General features: G+C 42.7%; 1 protein-coding gene across 3 annotated transcripts; it reads right to left on the bottom strand.

Moving 5' to 3' along the window:
* Positions 1–30: 30 nt before the first annotated feature.
* On the bottom strand, positions 31–15,590 carry LOC136552350 (probable trehalose-phosphate phosphatase 10). 3 transcript variants are annotated; one of them, XM_066543890.1, is made up of 11 exons: positions 15,510–15,590; positions 4,107–4,481; positions 3,875–4,015; positions 3,739–3,810; positions 3,512–3,640; positions 3,324–3,380; positions 3,147–3,248; positions 2,976–3,053; positions 569–709; positions 397–489; positions 31–221 (listed from the first exon to the last, which is right to left on the bottom strand). In XM_066543890.1, exons 2-11 carry the CDS (start codon positions 4,308–4,310, stop codon positions 171–173), a joined length of 1,068 nt encoding a protein of 355 aa, XP_066399987.1. In that variant the 5' UTR covers positions 4,311–4,481; positions 15,510–15,590; the 3' UTR covers positions 31–170. The 3 variants fall into 3 exon arrangements, with proteins under 3 accessions (XP_066399987.1, XP_066399988.1, XP_066399990.1); XM_066543891.1 differs by lacking the exon at positions 15,510–15,590 and adding an exon at positions 4,536–4,555 and having other exon boundaries at positions 4,107–4,419; XM_066543893.1 differs by lacking the exon at positions 15,510–15,590 and adding an exon at positions 4,536–4,548 and having other exon boundaries at positions 4,107–4,388.
* Between the last annotated feature and the right edge of the window lie 310 nt (positions 15,591–15,900).

Below are 15,900 nucleotides of genomic sequence, written 5' to 3'. Positions count from 1 at the left end.
TCTTTGACATGACGATATACAATGCAGTAATGGATTACCAGGCTACAATAAAGAGATTGGCTACAGACTGTAGAATTGACATCAGGTGCAGTTGAGTTCCCTAGTCCTCTTTGTCAGAGATTAACCCTAAAATCATCAACAGATATTAACAACTACTTCATTGTTATTCGTTATGCTTCTTCCTCCTTCCATTTCACTAGTCTCTTCAGGAAGTCCATCACCTACAATTGGAATGGCACAGAGTACAGTATCTGAATACAAACAGTTGTTTTTTTCCCTGAAAACTAATGCATCGTGTAAAGTTTGATATATGGCGGAGAACAAAGCAATCCAATTATTATATAGATTGTTGTGCAGTAAGTGATACAGTCAGCCCTGCGCAAATCATGAATTTACCTCAGTTGGATCCACCAGGGAGTACAAGGCGTGAGATTCCTTTGGTACAGATGACACCAAAATTCCAAAACCCCGTTTGTCCCCCCGTAAAACCTGCAGATTTAAACCATCAAGTCCATATCCACATGAAAAAAAAGGGATGGATTTTCTGCATCTACACCAAACCACGGACCTTGAACGCGTCCTCATCTGTTCGGTCATCTCCGATGTAGATAGGGAGCACTTCGTCAGAGTCAGCTAGCCCTAGGGAGTCCAGCAAGAACTCCACAGCCTTCCCCTTGTTCCAGTCTATCACTGGACGAACTTCTAAAACCTGCATTGCAGCAGTTAGTTTCATCTCCTTCAATTTGCTCAAAGTTCTTCTCGGGTCAGATTAATCTTGAATGCATCAACACTTCTTATATCACCCTGGTTCCTAAAAAGGACAGTCCAGAGACAGTAAATGATTTTCGCCCCCTCCCTAATGAACATCTCGCTCAAGGTCATCACCAAGATTCTAGCTGAGAGATTGCAGGCTGTCATCTTGAGAGTTGTTCATCAAAATCAATATGGTTTTATTCGCTCTCGCACGATTCAAGACTGCTTAGCATGGAGTTATGAGTACATTCACCAGTGCCATCAGTCGAAAAGAGAGATCATCATCCTAAAATTAGAAAGCGTTTGATACAGTGGAACATTCAGCTATTATGCAAGTTATGGCTCACATGGGGTTCCCACAGAGATGGTTGGATTGGGTTCAAGCCATTTTTTCTTCAGGTTCATCTGTTGTCCTACTCAATGGCGTCCCAGGAAAAAATTTCAAGTGCAAGAGAGGGGTCCCCTCCTCTTTGTTATAGCGGCTGAACTTTTGCAGATTTTAATCAACCGGGCTGCTGCTATGAATTTGCTCAGAGTTCCAATTCCACAACCAATTGCGGATTTTCCAATAGTTCAGTACGTTGATGATGTTGCAAGCCGATGCTAGACAGCTGATCTTTCTTAAGGCTTGGTTGCACAGCTTTTCGGAGTCAACCGGGCTTAAAGTTAACTACAGTAAATCACATATGTACTCCATCAACGTCAATGAGGAGAAGATGACCCATCTGGCAAACACATTGGGCTGTGATATTGGTTCTATGCCGTTCACGTATTTGGGTTTGTCCATGGACACGACCAAGCCACACATTGAGGACTTCACCCCGATGATGGACAGAATAGAGAGGAGGCTCTCTGCGTGCTCCACATGGCTTTCTTACTCGGGCCGCTTGGAAATGGTTAACTCGGCTATAACCCCCATCACCACATATGCTATGTGTACCATCAAGCTACCAAAAGGGGTCATTGACAACATCGACAGAGCACGAAAGCAATGCCTTTGGAGAGGTAATGATGCCCAAAAGAAAGGGGAGAATTTAGTTGCATGGGAAGTTATTATGCAGCCCAAGGAGAAAGGGGGGCTGGGAGTTCTTAACCTCAGATTGCAAAATGATGCGTTACTACTCAAACATCTCTTCAAATTCTATAACAAAGTTGACACCCCATGGGTGCACCTTGTGTGGAGAAAATATTATACCACCAAAGTACCCCATGCATCTAGGGAAGTTGGCTCCTTCTAGTGGAAGGATGTTCTTTGTCTCAGCATCATCTTTCGAAGCATTGCCAAGTGTGAGATTGGGGATGGTTCGACAATCTGTTTCTGGGATGATATTTGGCCTGATGCCGTTCTATCCCAAGAGTTTCCAAGGTTGGCATCCTTTGCAAGTAATGAGAATGCCTCAATGCCGGAGGTCATGCAAGCAACAGACCTTGATGAACTTTTCTTCCTCCCGCTCTCGCAGCAAGCTTTTGAGGAATATGAAGTCCTGCAACTGCACCTACAGAACTTGCCATACGATGCTGATGCCAAGGATTGCTGGCTGCCCACCTGGGGCAATGTGCATACTTCACGGCGTTTCTACTCTCATGTCTTCAGTACCATGGAAGCACATCCAATCTTCAAAGCCATCTGGAAATCTAGATGCACTCCACGCGTGAAATTCTTTGCGTGGCTTGTCCTAGCGGACCGTTTGAATACCAAGTCTATGCTCCAGAGACTGACATCTGAACGTACAGGATGATAAGATCTGTGTCATGTGCAACCATGGTGAAGAGGAGACCATTGATCACTTATTCTTCAACTGCCCCTTCGCGAAGGAATGTTGGGCAATCATCCATTTTGACTGGAATGACACGCTGCAACTTTCGGATAGATTGGTACAGGTGGGGTAGGTTCACAATGTTCCTTTCTTCACCGAGGCAGCCCTGTTAACAGCATGGGAGTTGTGGAAGATGCGCAATGACAAGGTTTTTCAGAGGCGTGATCCAACTCCATCGGACTGGTTGACAAACTTTAAAAATCAATGTTTCTTGCGGTCTGTTCGTTTCAAGGATGACCTACGGTCATCCTTTTGTGTTTGGCTGGATGCTTTTACTTAATCCCTGTTTGTAAGCACGTTCTACCTTTTATTAATACAAAATATATCACTCTGCGATCTCCCCCACGGTCATTTGCCGTAAAAAAAGGGCACAAATTGTCAGAGTTTGCATTTACGGGGGTGTACCTTTCGTCCATGACTCAGTCGGAGGCGAGGATAGGCTTTCAGGACGTCGTCTGTGCACCGTGCAACGAGTGGCCAGTCCTGAAAATCAAATTAATCAGAAGCAGGAAACCTGTGAATGTGACTGAGTGGTTCTCCCTTCCAAATCATTTTTTAGTAAATTAAAATTTTCACCTTCTCATTGACATTGCGGTAGTGCACCGACACGCAGAATTTGTTGTTTTCAACTTTCGTGCCATCAATTCCCCTGACCTTATCAACGAGCAATCTAAAGACCTGCATCACACGGTGCTGCATTGAATACCTTAATCTCAGTACATGGAGTTGTGAAGCCTGATTTTTTTTTTTTACCTCGTCAATCATTGGTAAGAATTCGCTAGCAGCCTGAAAGATCTTCATCTCCTTGTTCTACCAAAAACAGTAATGAGAGAAAAAGAAACTCCAAATTGAAGAAATATACATTGTTCTTTGCACTGAACAAGCTAAAGATTGAAAATGCATCATAACTAGTTGGCTTAATTGCTGATGCATTTTCACACCTGCTTCTTACTGGAGTTAGTGCTGCTTCTATGGTCAGTGGTAGAACCAGCTTTTCCCACTGGACCCATGATATCCATTCCATGGCTACCAGCATAGTATAGTTCGGTGAGTTTTACAAAATCAAACACCTAAAATAGTTTCAAAGGAGTTAAGTTAAAGCCCAGGAAGAGATAAGTTTAGGTATAAAATATAATCCACGGGGAAGGATAATCTATAATGTATTCACCTTATCGCAAGACCTTCCACTGATAATCGCAGTGGGAAGATGCAGTGCAGCACTCCTCACCACCTCCCGCATCTGTAAAATTCAACTGAGAGAAGGGAACTCTTTAATTAAGATATTGATGCTGCAATGCAATTACCTGATCAGACATGACAGCATGGTCAGGTTCATCAACAATTGGCGAGAGGGTTCCATCATAATCCAAGAACAGCGCTATCTTCTTGCCTTTGCCATAGGCAACAATTTTTTCAAATGCGTTTAGAGCTGAAGGATACTTCTTCTGTAAATGACAAGAAATTGGCTATTAGTACCAACTCTTACAGTTTCAAGGCTACAGCTACGAGGTATTGATAAGTAAGATGTGGACTCACAGTCCAAGCTCTGTAGATGGGATCAAAAGCAACATTGTTACCAATGTTCACTCGGATAGCAGTAGGCGAGGATATCTTCATGTCATTCAACCAGCCATTAGCATGCAGTGGCATTGTTTTAAGAGGAAAAGCTGGTTCTTTCAGCTCCTCCACTGATGGAGGATCATCATCTCCACAGGTGCTGCCATTAGCATAGGAACCCATGCTGATCTTTCTCTAAAAGACCGTCGAATAGCCTAAGGGTTTGTTTTTGTTCGCTGGGCAATAATCAGATTCTCCTGGCTACAAAGAAACACCTAGATTGAGCACCTTCCTGCCATCATAGCCCATTTGCAATGAAATCAAAGCACCAGAGTAACAACATACTTCTGCTTCCTGTTCATACAAATTCAGAAGAAAAAAAAGAGGAGACAATGTTCATATACATACTTCAAGAAGCCCCGTAGTTGCTAGATCAGCAGCACCAGGCAATTGCAAATGGAACAGTCTTTATATACACTTCACATAGACATTGATAAATGATAATCCGTAAGTAATAGTCACTTGCAGGGAATCCAATGCATCAAGCAACTTATGGGTTCGGAAGTCAAGAAAAGGTTATGCTAGCTATCAGGGATTAATGAAATGGGTGGCTTCAAGTCAACAACAACCGATGAGACAAAGTCTTACGAAGAACGACAGAATCCTCTGTACACACACATCAAGGCAGACCATGAATATGCAGTAATATACTACATGTATTATATAAAAGAATCTAGCAAGCAACAATGACGACGACTAAAGAAGTTTAGCCTCACCAAGAAAGACCAATGGTAGAGACAACGAAGGAACGGGATTGTGTGACCATGCTTGTCCAAGAAGACAATGCAGTAAGCAGTGACATCTGCTGTAACTTTGGCGATTGATATCCTCTAATGAAATTCTAATCACATAAGACAACATGTTCACTGATTTCAAGAAGAAGAACCAAAATTGTTTGCTAATGTCCTTGTAGAATCATACAAGTTAAGGGTATCTTCTTGGTTAGTTAGCTTTGGTTGTTTTCAAACTCCCTGCTATTTCCTTCTTAATAATGGTGAAGTGACATTCTTGGACAGTCTCAAAGAGGAAAATGGGGTACATATAACTCCAGGGAAAAAAAGGAAACAAATTAAGATTCTGCATACCTTGATAGCTTAGCAAAATAAGTTGGAAGTGTTAGTTGATCTCCACCAATATGCCCAACGGCCTATTGGATCCTTGGATCTGTGCTTTGATCGGAGGCGTCCAACCCTAATATGGTTGGTGGGCCCCTGTCGCACAGCACTATAAGAAGAGAGGTGGGGATCAAGGCTCGGACTACGAGGTTGACCTGAGCCGCCGTAACTACCTACAGAGAAACACTAATCCGATCTAAAGAAGGGTGCTGCCAGCGACAGGAAGCTCCACCGACTTCGTCGTCGCCTCTGCAGTGCCACCACTGGGACGTTGTACCTCGCGTCACCGTAGGGACTGCGACTGCACTTCATCTTCGGTCGCTGCGGACGCACTAGCTACCAAGGTACACCAACAGATGTTCTTTACCCGCTAGATCTACACCTAGAGTTTAGAACTTTCTAACAATGGTATCAGAGCAAAGGTTGCCAGTGTGTAGATCTAGTATGGGGTAGAGAATTGAAAAGAAATCGAAGAATAATAGTGGGTTCGATCTAGTTCGGATTGAAACCCTAACCCTAACCGGGTAAAAGAAAATGAAAAGAGACCGGGGGTGGCGGCCGTCACTCAACTCCCGATCACCACCGCCACTGAGCGGGGAAAGATGCCGCATCGCCGTCTTCACCGGCGCACGACAAGAAAAGAATAGAGCTAGGGTGAGAGATTCAGTTTTTGGATCTAAAAGAGGATCGCCGAACCCCAACCCTAACAGGGTGAAGGAAAGGAGTAAGAAGAAGGACTCGGCTTCAAGAAGAACCCGAATCCGAGCTCAAACCCACGAAGAACTCGCTGGGGAAGATGAATAGTGACTCCAGTGAGTCAAACCCTAACCCTAACCCGCGCAAACAGCTCGGGGAAGAAGAACAGTACGCAACCCTAACCCTAATCCCCAATCGGCAAAGCTCCAAGAAGAAAAGAAAGCAGATCCAAAAGAAAAGAAGGGAAAAGGAGAAGAGCTAGCAAGGTGTCTTACCTAACGAAACCCTAACTCGCGATGAGAAAGGGGAAGAGAGTGAACGGACAAAGGGGTAGGGGCTCCTACCTGGGGTCCGCCCGCTCCGTTTCCACTGCTGGCAGTCGCGTGGACACTGCACAGGAAAATAACCTCAGCCATCGGGGTGGGAGAAGCGCCGCCGCACGATCTTCGCCTTGGGCTCGGTCCAAAGGGCACCACCGTGGTGCCGCTTGATGGTGCCGCGCATGGCTTCGGCCGCACACGTGTGCCGGCGAGGGGTGCCATGGCGGAGCCGCCATCCCCGCATCGCGTCTCGCTCTCGGTCGCTCGCTGTGGCTACGCTGAGAGGGAAGAGGAGAGCGGCGAAGAGAGAGAGCGAAGAGAGAGAAGCAGAGAATGCGAAATGGAATTAGGGTTTTGGGGCACCGGCTGCGGCGCGCTTTTGATCTCCCAAGACGCGCGGACGATCGTCGATCTTGATCGAGCGGCTATGAACAGCCGGGATGGCTTTTGGCTTAGGCGGGCACGAGCACTGGGCCACTTTCTCGGCCTAGGCCTAGGTTGCGGCCTGGGCATGGGGGAGCACACGCGGCCGTGGGCCGTGGGCCGTTGAAAGGTCCTAATATGGCTAGAGGAGGGTGAATAGCCTATTTAAAAATCTACAAATCAACTAGAGCAATTTGATTAGTATGACAAATAGCGTAATGCAAACTTGCTCTAGCTCTACAAGGGTTGCAAGCCACCTATCCAATAATTCTAGTTGCAATGATTACTTAGACACCCAAACTTGCTATGTAACTACTCACTAAGAGCTCCCAACCTTGCTACTCTAAAGAGCTCAACTAGATGAATGTAAATAATAAAGCAAGCTCTCAATTCTAATTATACTAAAAAGCTTGTGTCAACTAGTTTGCAAGAATGTAAATAAGTGAGTAGGGTGATTATACCACCGTGTAGGGGACAAACCAATCACAAGATGAATATATAGCCAATCACCGGGAGAATGCCAAAGACAAGAGACAATCGATTTTCTCCCGAGGTTCACGTGCTTGCCAACACGCTACGTCCCCGTTGTGTCGACCAACACTTGGTGGTTTGGCGACTAAGAGGTGTTTTACAAACCTCGTCCACACGATAGGACACCACAAGAACCGACCCACAAGTGAGGTAACTCAATGACACGAGCAATTTACTAGAGTTACCTTTCGACACTCTGTCGGGGAAGGTACAACTCCCCTCACAATCACCGAAGGCGGCCATGAACAATCACCAACTCGTGCTGATCCTTCACCGCTGCTCCAACCATCTAGGTGGTGGCAACTACCAAGAGAAACAAGCGAAATCCGCAGCGCAACATGAATACCAAGTGCCTCTAGATGCAATCACTCAAGCAATGCACTTGGATTCTCTCCCAATCTCACAATGATGATGGATCAATGATGGAGATGAGTGGGGGGGCTTTGGCTAAGCTCACAAGGTTGCTATGTCAATGAAAATGTGCAAGAGTTGTCCCTTGAGCTGGCCATGGGGCTATAAATAGAGCCCCCATCAAATAGAGCCGTTATACCCCTTCACTAGGCATAACGCGGTCTGACCGGATGCTCCGGTCAGACTGACCGGACCCTAGACTCAACGTCCGGTCCACTGACTTTTGCCACGTGTCACTCTAAGTTAAAACAGAATTGTCAGATCACAACGGCTAAGTGCTGACCGGACGCTCCAGCTAAACTAACCGGACGCTGGAGCCTCAGCGTCCGGTCGAGTACAGTAAGGGTCCAAATCCATTTTTCCTCGACCGGACGTGTCCAGTCCACCACGACCGAAAATAGCCCAGTGTCCGGTGGTATACCCTAGCTACTGTACCGTCAGGTCAGCGCGACCGGACGCAGGCAGTCAGCATCCGGTGCATTTAGATCCAGCGTCCGGTCACTTGATCGACGCTGGCATCTCCTCTATTTTCTTCACCCTTGCTCAACTGTGCTAACCACCAAGTGTATCACCTTGTGCATATGTGTTAGCATATTTTCACAAACATTTTCAAAGGTGTTAGTGATCCACTAGATTCTAAATGCATATGCAATGAGTTAGAGCATCTAGTGGCACTTTGACAACCGCATTTCGATACGAGTTTCACTCCTCTTAATAGTACGGCTATCTATCCTAAATGCGATCACACTCACTAAGTGTCTTGATCACTAAAACAAAATGGCTCCTACATCTTATACATTTGCTTTGAGCCTTTTGTTTTTCTCTTTCTTCTTTTCCAAGTTTAAGCATTTGATCATCACCATGCTATCACCATTGTCATGATCTTCGTCATTGCTTCATCACTTAGAGTAGTGCTACCTATCTCATAATCACTTTGATAAACTAGGTTAACACTTAGGGTTTCATTAATTAACCAATCACTTTGATAAACTAGGTTAGCACTTAGAGTTTCATCAATTAACCAAAACCAAACTAGAGCTTTCAGCCGTTTTGCCGGTTGGGCCGAAAACAGTGACAGAAATGAATCAGTTTTCCCTTTTTCTTTTTCCAGTAAATGTTTATTTCCTAGAAATTGATTAATGGCTTAAAGAAAATAGAAAATAGATTTTTCCTATGGGCAAAATTCATTAAATTGAATTAGTTTTTCCGTTGCTAAAGAAATTATTTATTTTCCAGTTATTTTGAACCAACGTGATATTTAATTAGAGAAAAAGAGATTTTGACATAATTATGATGTTATTTTTTGACCAACGTTATTAATAATAATATTGTAATTTTAATGATTTTATGCATTAATTCTATTTCTGTTCAACGGTGATGTAGAATTAGTGATTTTGACATGATTATGATGTCGTTATTTTTTAACCAACGTTGTTAATAACAATATCGTAATTTTAAAGATTTTATGTATTAATTCTATTTCTGCCCAACGGTGATGTAGAATTAGTATATAAGAACAATTGTATGTTTTAATTTTGACCAACGTTGGAATCAAGACATTCAATTGTTAGAGATCCCCACTCTTAAAGGTGACAACTACACGGAGTGAAAGAAAAAGATTGACCTGGCCTTCATCTTGGCTGAGGTGGACTAGGTAGTCACCTCACCGTGTCCCACTGAACCTGTGACACCGGTGAGGAAGACAAACGAGGCTAATGCCGCTTGAGAAACTAAAGAGAGGATTTTTAAATCCTAAAAAATGTCCTATGACCTTGAGCATAGGAAGTGGGTCACTGCCGAAATGTTTGGCTGTGATAAAGAAAATGATTGAGCCTACAATTATGGGCTCACTCCCAGAGTGTGACACGGTCACCGAGTATCTCGATAGAATAAAGAGTCAGTTCACTGGCTCTTCAAAGACATATGCTATCCAGCTAATAAAGCAACTAGTGACAGAGAGGTACTCTGAAAATGGTGGCATAAGAGAGCATATACTATTTGTTATCACTATGTGATGATGTAAATGTTGTATGCGATGATGAGAATGTTGCATGCGAAAATGAGAATGTATCCTCATCTGTGGATATAAACAGAAAATGAAAGAGAGCTCATGATGCGTCGTCGAAATTATGGCACTGTCGTTTATGCCATATTTCGAGAGGGGAATAGAAAGACTAGTCAAGAATGAAATTCTTCCTCCATTAGAGTTCTCAGATTTAGAACAATGCAGAGAATGCATAAAAAGAAAGTATATAAAGAAAATTAAGAAAGATGTCAAACAAAGCGTAGGAATTTTACAGATTATTCACATAAACATCTATGGTCAGTTTTCTGTAAAGAGTATGGATGGTTATGATTCGTTCATAACATTCACAGATGATCACTCCCGTTATGGCTACATTTATCCAATCAAAGAAAGAATAGAAACATTGGATAAATTTAAGATATTTAAGGCAGAAGTTGAAAACCAACACAATTTAAAGATTAAGATAGTCAGGTCCAACTATGGGGGGAGTACTACGGTCGGCATACCCCATATGGCCAAGTTCTAGGATCTTTTGTGAGGTTCTTACAGAAAAATGGCATAGTAGCCCAGTATTCTATACTGGGCAAACCTCAGTAAAATGAAGTAGTTGAAAGACGCAATCGTACCCTGATGGATATGGTGTGCAGTATGATAAGTTACTCCACCTTACCATTGAGCCTGTGGATGGAGGCGTTAAAAACCGCCATTCATATTCTCAATAGAGTACCAAGTAAGTTCGTACCCAAAACATCGTATGAGTTGTGGATAGGAAGAGTACCCTCACTAAACCACTTACGTGTGGGGGGGAGTCCTGCTGAGGCTAAAGTATTTAACCCAAACATTGGAAAACTAGATCCTAAAATAGTAAGTTGCCATTTCATTGGCTACCCAGAAAAGTCAAAAGGTTTTTGTTTCTACTGTCCAAACAGACATACAAAGTTTATGAAAACGAGACACGTAGTCTTCCTAAATGATGAAATGGTGAGGGAGAGCATGGTAGCTCGAGAAATTGACCTTGAAGAGAAGCGGGTGTATGCGCCCACTCCGATGATTCATGAGCTATTTTTCTCACTGCCTGATGTTGCTGCACCGACAGTACAAGATACTGTGGTGCCAGCACCTGTTGTTATTCCGCTTGTGGCAACAATGAATGACGATGAGGAACCTGTTCTTCAGGATCCTATAGAACCCATTGCCACACATGAGGGGGACAACAACATCCTCAAACAAGATGTGCCAAATGTGGAGGCCCCTAGAAGGTCTCAAAGAGTTAGAAAATCAGCTATTCCTGCTGACTATGAAGTATACAACACTGAGGAATTTCAAATGGAGGATGATCCCACCTCATTTGAAGAAGCCATGAGAAGTGATCATTCATCGAAGTGGCTTGAGGCCATGGAAGATGAAATGAAATCTATAAATGCCAATAAAGTTTGGGACTTGAAAATAATTCCTAAAGGAGCAAAAACAGTAGGCTGTAAATGGGTCTACAAAACAAAACTTGACTCTCAAGGGAATATAGAGAGATATAAAGTGTGACTTGTGGCAATAGGCTTTACGCAAAGAGAAGGGATTGATTATAATAAGACCTTTTCTCCAGTCTCATGTAAGGATTCCTTCAGAATCATAATGGCATTAGTGCACATCACGATTTAGAATTACATCAAATGGATGTAAAGACGATATTTCTCAACGGGGACTTGGAGGAAAATGTTTACATGACACAACCGAAAGGTTTTGTCATGGAAGGAAAAGAATGAATGAGATGTCGCTTAAAGAAATCCATTTATGGATTAAAACAAGCTTCAAGACAGTGGTACTTGAAGTTTGATCAGACAATAAGGAATTTTGGGTTTAAAGAGAATATTGAGGACAATTGTGTCTATACAAAGTTTAAGAATGGGAAGTTTATCTTTCTTGTCCTGTATGTGGACGACATCTTAATTGATAGTAGTGATGTCAATCTACTACTGAAGACAAAGAAGTTTTTGTCCTCAAAATTTGATACAAAAGATCTTGGTGAAGCCTCGTTCGTTCTAGGGATCGAGATTCACCGAGATAGAAGTAAAGGGGTATTAGGACTGTCACAAAAGGCATACATAGAAAGAATCTTAAAAAAATTCAGTATGCACAAATGTAGTCCCTCACCTGCTCCTATAGGCGACAGATATGAGGATTTTCAATGCCCCAGGAACCAATATAAAATCGATCAAATGAAAACAGTTCCATATGCTTTAGCTGTCGAAAGCTTGCAATATGCTCAAGTATGTACGCGCCCTGACTTGGCATTTGTTACCGGGTTACTTGGTAGATTCCAGAGCAATCCTAGAACAGAACATTAGAAATTAGTAAAGAAAGTCTTGCGTTATTTGCAAGGAACGAAAGGCCTCATGATGACGTATAGAAGATCTGATTTACTCCATATAGTGGAATATTAAGATTCTGATTATGCGGAAGATGATAGAAAATCCACGTCTGGATATGTATTCACTCTCGCAGAGGGAGCTATTTCATAGAAAAGCTCAAAGCAAACTGTCACTATATCATCCACAATGTATGCCGAGTTTGTAGCGTGTTATGAGGCAACGGGGCAGATGAACTGGCTAAAGAAGTTCATACCCGGTTTGAAGGTGGTTGACGACATCTATAGACCACTTAAAGTTATACTGCGATAATAATCCAACAGTATAGTATGCTCACAACAATAAGTCAAGTGGTGCTGCCAAATACATTGACATAAAGTATTATGTTGTGAAAGATAAAGTCTGGGATCATGCCATAAGTCTTGAGCATATAAGTACCGAAAGGATGCTCGCGGATCCGCTTACAAAAGGCTTACCACCCAACGTGTTCAGAGAACATGTAGCTCGCATGGGTTTAAGAGAAAGCCTAAAATTCCTAGACAAAAGAAGGCCCAAAGTTAAGTATTTATTTCAGAACATAATGGTATGTTGCAGCTGTTAAATCTATCGGTAATTGACCGTGACGATGAAACATGCTCTATGCGCTAATCTGTAATGGAATGAATAAAAATAAATGATATGAAATTGAAAGATGGTAGTGAGATCAAGGAGGAGAATGTTAGTTGATCTCCACCAATAGGCCTAGACCCTTGGATTTGTGTCTTGATCGGGGGCGCCCAACCCTAATATGGTTGGTGGACCCCTGTCGCATAGCACTATAAGAAGAGAGGTGGGATCAGGGCTCGAACTACGAGGTTGACTTGAGCCGCCGTAACCACCTACAGAGAAACACTAATCCGATCTAAAGAAGGATGCTGCCAGCGACGGGAAGCACCACCGACTCCGCCGTCGCCTCTGCAGTGCCACCACCGGGACGATGTACCTCGCGTCGCCGTAGGGACTACGACTACACTTCATCTCCGGTCGCTGCGGACGCACTAGCTACCAAGGTACACCAATAGATGTTCTTTACCCGCTAGATCTACACCTAGAGTTTAGAACATCCTAACAGGAAGAAGGCACAAAATTCAGGAACGTGGACATACATCGACATCGAATTTATGTCATGGTTTGAAACTTCAGGTGCATTAAACAATCTCAATTAGGTGGTCGTTTTCACTCTTAAAAGAAGTTCTCTCTGTGAAAAGCTAACAGACCAGTAGCACAACAATGGACTGCCCTTTGCCAATCATAGAAGCATCGGATTACAGGAAGCAAAACTCAAAGCACTAGTAACAGTATAGAAATGGGGTGCATTCACAAGCAACAAAACAAATTGCAGCTTTGTCAAGGCAAGACGCAAGCATGCTTGACAAACTAGAAGATGGAGTGTACAACATCAAAATTCAAAATGATGTGGCATTTATCTACATTTAAAACTACATGATACAAGAAAATGGAAGTAAGTCAAAGACTCAATACAGTAGTCTGCTGGGTAAGTCTATCTGATTACTCAAAAGGCATATGCTACGTCGGTGGAGAGGTGGACCAGCTCTACGAGCTGTGTGTTCTCATTTTTTTTAACAAAAGCAGAATGTTCTCATTTAAGAAAGATAATTAAGACTGTTTGCTATCATAATGCAATATAAAACCATGAAACAACGAAATTTAACTTTGCGTTAATATTGAATGGTACAATGTTGTGGATAGAAGAACTATATTTATGTTAGATATATACATATATCTAGGGATCTAATTGTAATAGCCACCTTACACCCACGCTAGTACGCTGTTGAGCTTCTCCAACGTGCTGGCATGTCCAAGTGTCATCCCACCGCGACGCCTTTGGAATCCAAGTCCAAGCTCTCATGTAATGATGGTGTCCCAGTCGCCGACCCGTCTGAGTACCGTAGTCTCGCCGGGCGCTACGGTACCTTACTCTCACCCACCCCGACATGGCCTATGTGGTCAGCAGGTGTGCCTCTTCATGCACGACCCTGGGAGCCACACCTTGCCCTCATCAAACACATTCTTCACTACGTCGAGGGCACTCTTTCTGCTGGTCTCCATATTGGCACCGGTCCTGCCCAGTCTTTCACGGCATACTTAGATGCGAACTGGGCAGGGTGCCCCGACTCCCGCTGCTCCACATCGGGCTACTGCGTCTACCTCAACGACATCTTGGTGTCTTGGCTGTCCAAGCATCAGAACACTATCTCTCGCTCCAGTGCTGAAGCAGAGTACCGTGCCGTCGCCCATGCCGTCATTGAGTGTTGCTGGTTGCGCCAGCTTCTCCAGGAGCTCCATCTACCACTACCCTCTATCACGGTTGTCTTCTGTGACAACGTTAGCGTTGTATACATGACAACAAACCCTTTCTATCACTGTCGGACGAAGCACATAGAGATCGACATTCACTTCATCCGTGAGAAGGTCGCCCTTGGTGAAGTTCGTGTTCTCCATGTGCCATTCTCACATCAGTTCGCGGATATCATAACCAAGGGCTTGCCAATACAGTTATTTACTGATTTTTGGTCCAGTCTATGTGTCAGTGAACCTCCCGCTACGAGTGTGGGGTGTTAGATATGCATATATCTAGGGGTCTAACTATAATTGTACTAAAGTCCTATATATGACTATATATGTGAAAGCCACCCCTCCGTAATGGGTGTGAGTTTCTATAATTTATATGGTAAAGAACTTTAAATGTGGACATTTTTCATCAAGATTAAATTTTTTTATGAAATATTTGTAGCCACTATTGACCATGAAAATAATATGCTAAAGAAAAGGACTAGATGCTGGAGCGAAGACAAATACCTAGAAATCGAGAACTATGAGAGTAAAAAATAAGATATGTGTTTTGAGGCCTTGTTCGGTATAAAGGATCGCAGAAAATTTTAGAGGATTTGATCAGATAGTACCTAGTTTAAATCCTGTAGTAGTTTTCTATGAAATTTTAAGGTGTGACATACTAAATTGGAGCTTGTCCTGTTCTAATTGTCTTCCATTGAAAATTTACATGAACCAAGCTAAAGAACAAGAAATCACATAGACAAAATCAAGCAGTCATCCACATTGGCTCCAAAGTACACAAGAACAAACATTCCACCTAAAATTTTATAATCTCTGGCACATTTCATCAATAACTTAAAATTAAAATAAACCGGCAAGCACGTCAATATATATGGGACAAAGACGAACTCAATTTCATGCACATATTATGTTACAACGATTGTGTGCCTAATCTAATAACCTGTTTGCAAGTTTCTTAAACCAAATCAAAGTCGATGGGGACAAAATAGTTTATTTGGTATTCATTGCAACGAAGTCACTCCGTCATGTGCAACTATCTAATGGTTATTAGGAATTAAATTAGTCACAAGATAGGATCTTACCTGATTTGGAGAGGGCGACAGAGATAGAATTGTGGCAATTAAAAACAACAAGATTGCACAAGAGAGAGCTTTGCATGTAACGTTTAGCCAAAGAGAGAAAAAAGGAAGAGGGACGCATAAGGTAGCCATATATAGACATAAATGAATAACGAGAAATAAGTGGATCATCTATTCTTTTATTTTTAGAGGCGGGTGTGGTTTAGTGTCTTCAACCTTGGACAAATGTTGCTTAAAGAGCCTTACAACCATCAAAAAGAAGATTTTGGTTACTCGTCATTTTTTAAAAAGTGTTGTTTGTTTCTAAAAAAATTGCTTTAACATATTTATTTCTATTTAGTTTTTTCCAGGCATTCGCCTGAGTGAAAAGACAACATGCACTCAAACCAATGGC

Source organism: Miscanthus floridulus, chromosome 4 (assembly GCF_019320115.1).
Source record: "Miscanthus floridulus cultivar M001 chromosome 4, ASM1932011v1, whole genome shotgun sequence".
Taxonomy (NCBI): domain Eukaryota; kingdom Viridiplantae; phylum Streptophyta; class Magnoliopsida; order Poales; family Poaceae; genus Miscanthus; species Miscanthus floridulus.
Note: the sequence above shows the minus strand (reverse complement) of the source record. Positions and strands in the feature narration are given on the sequence as shown.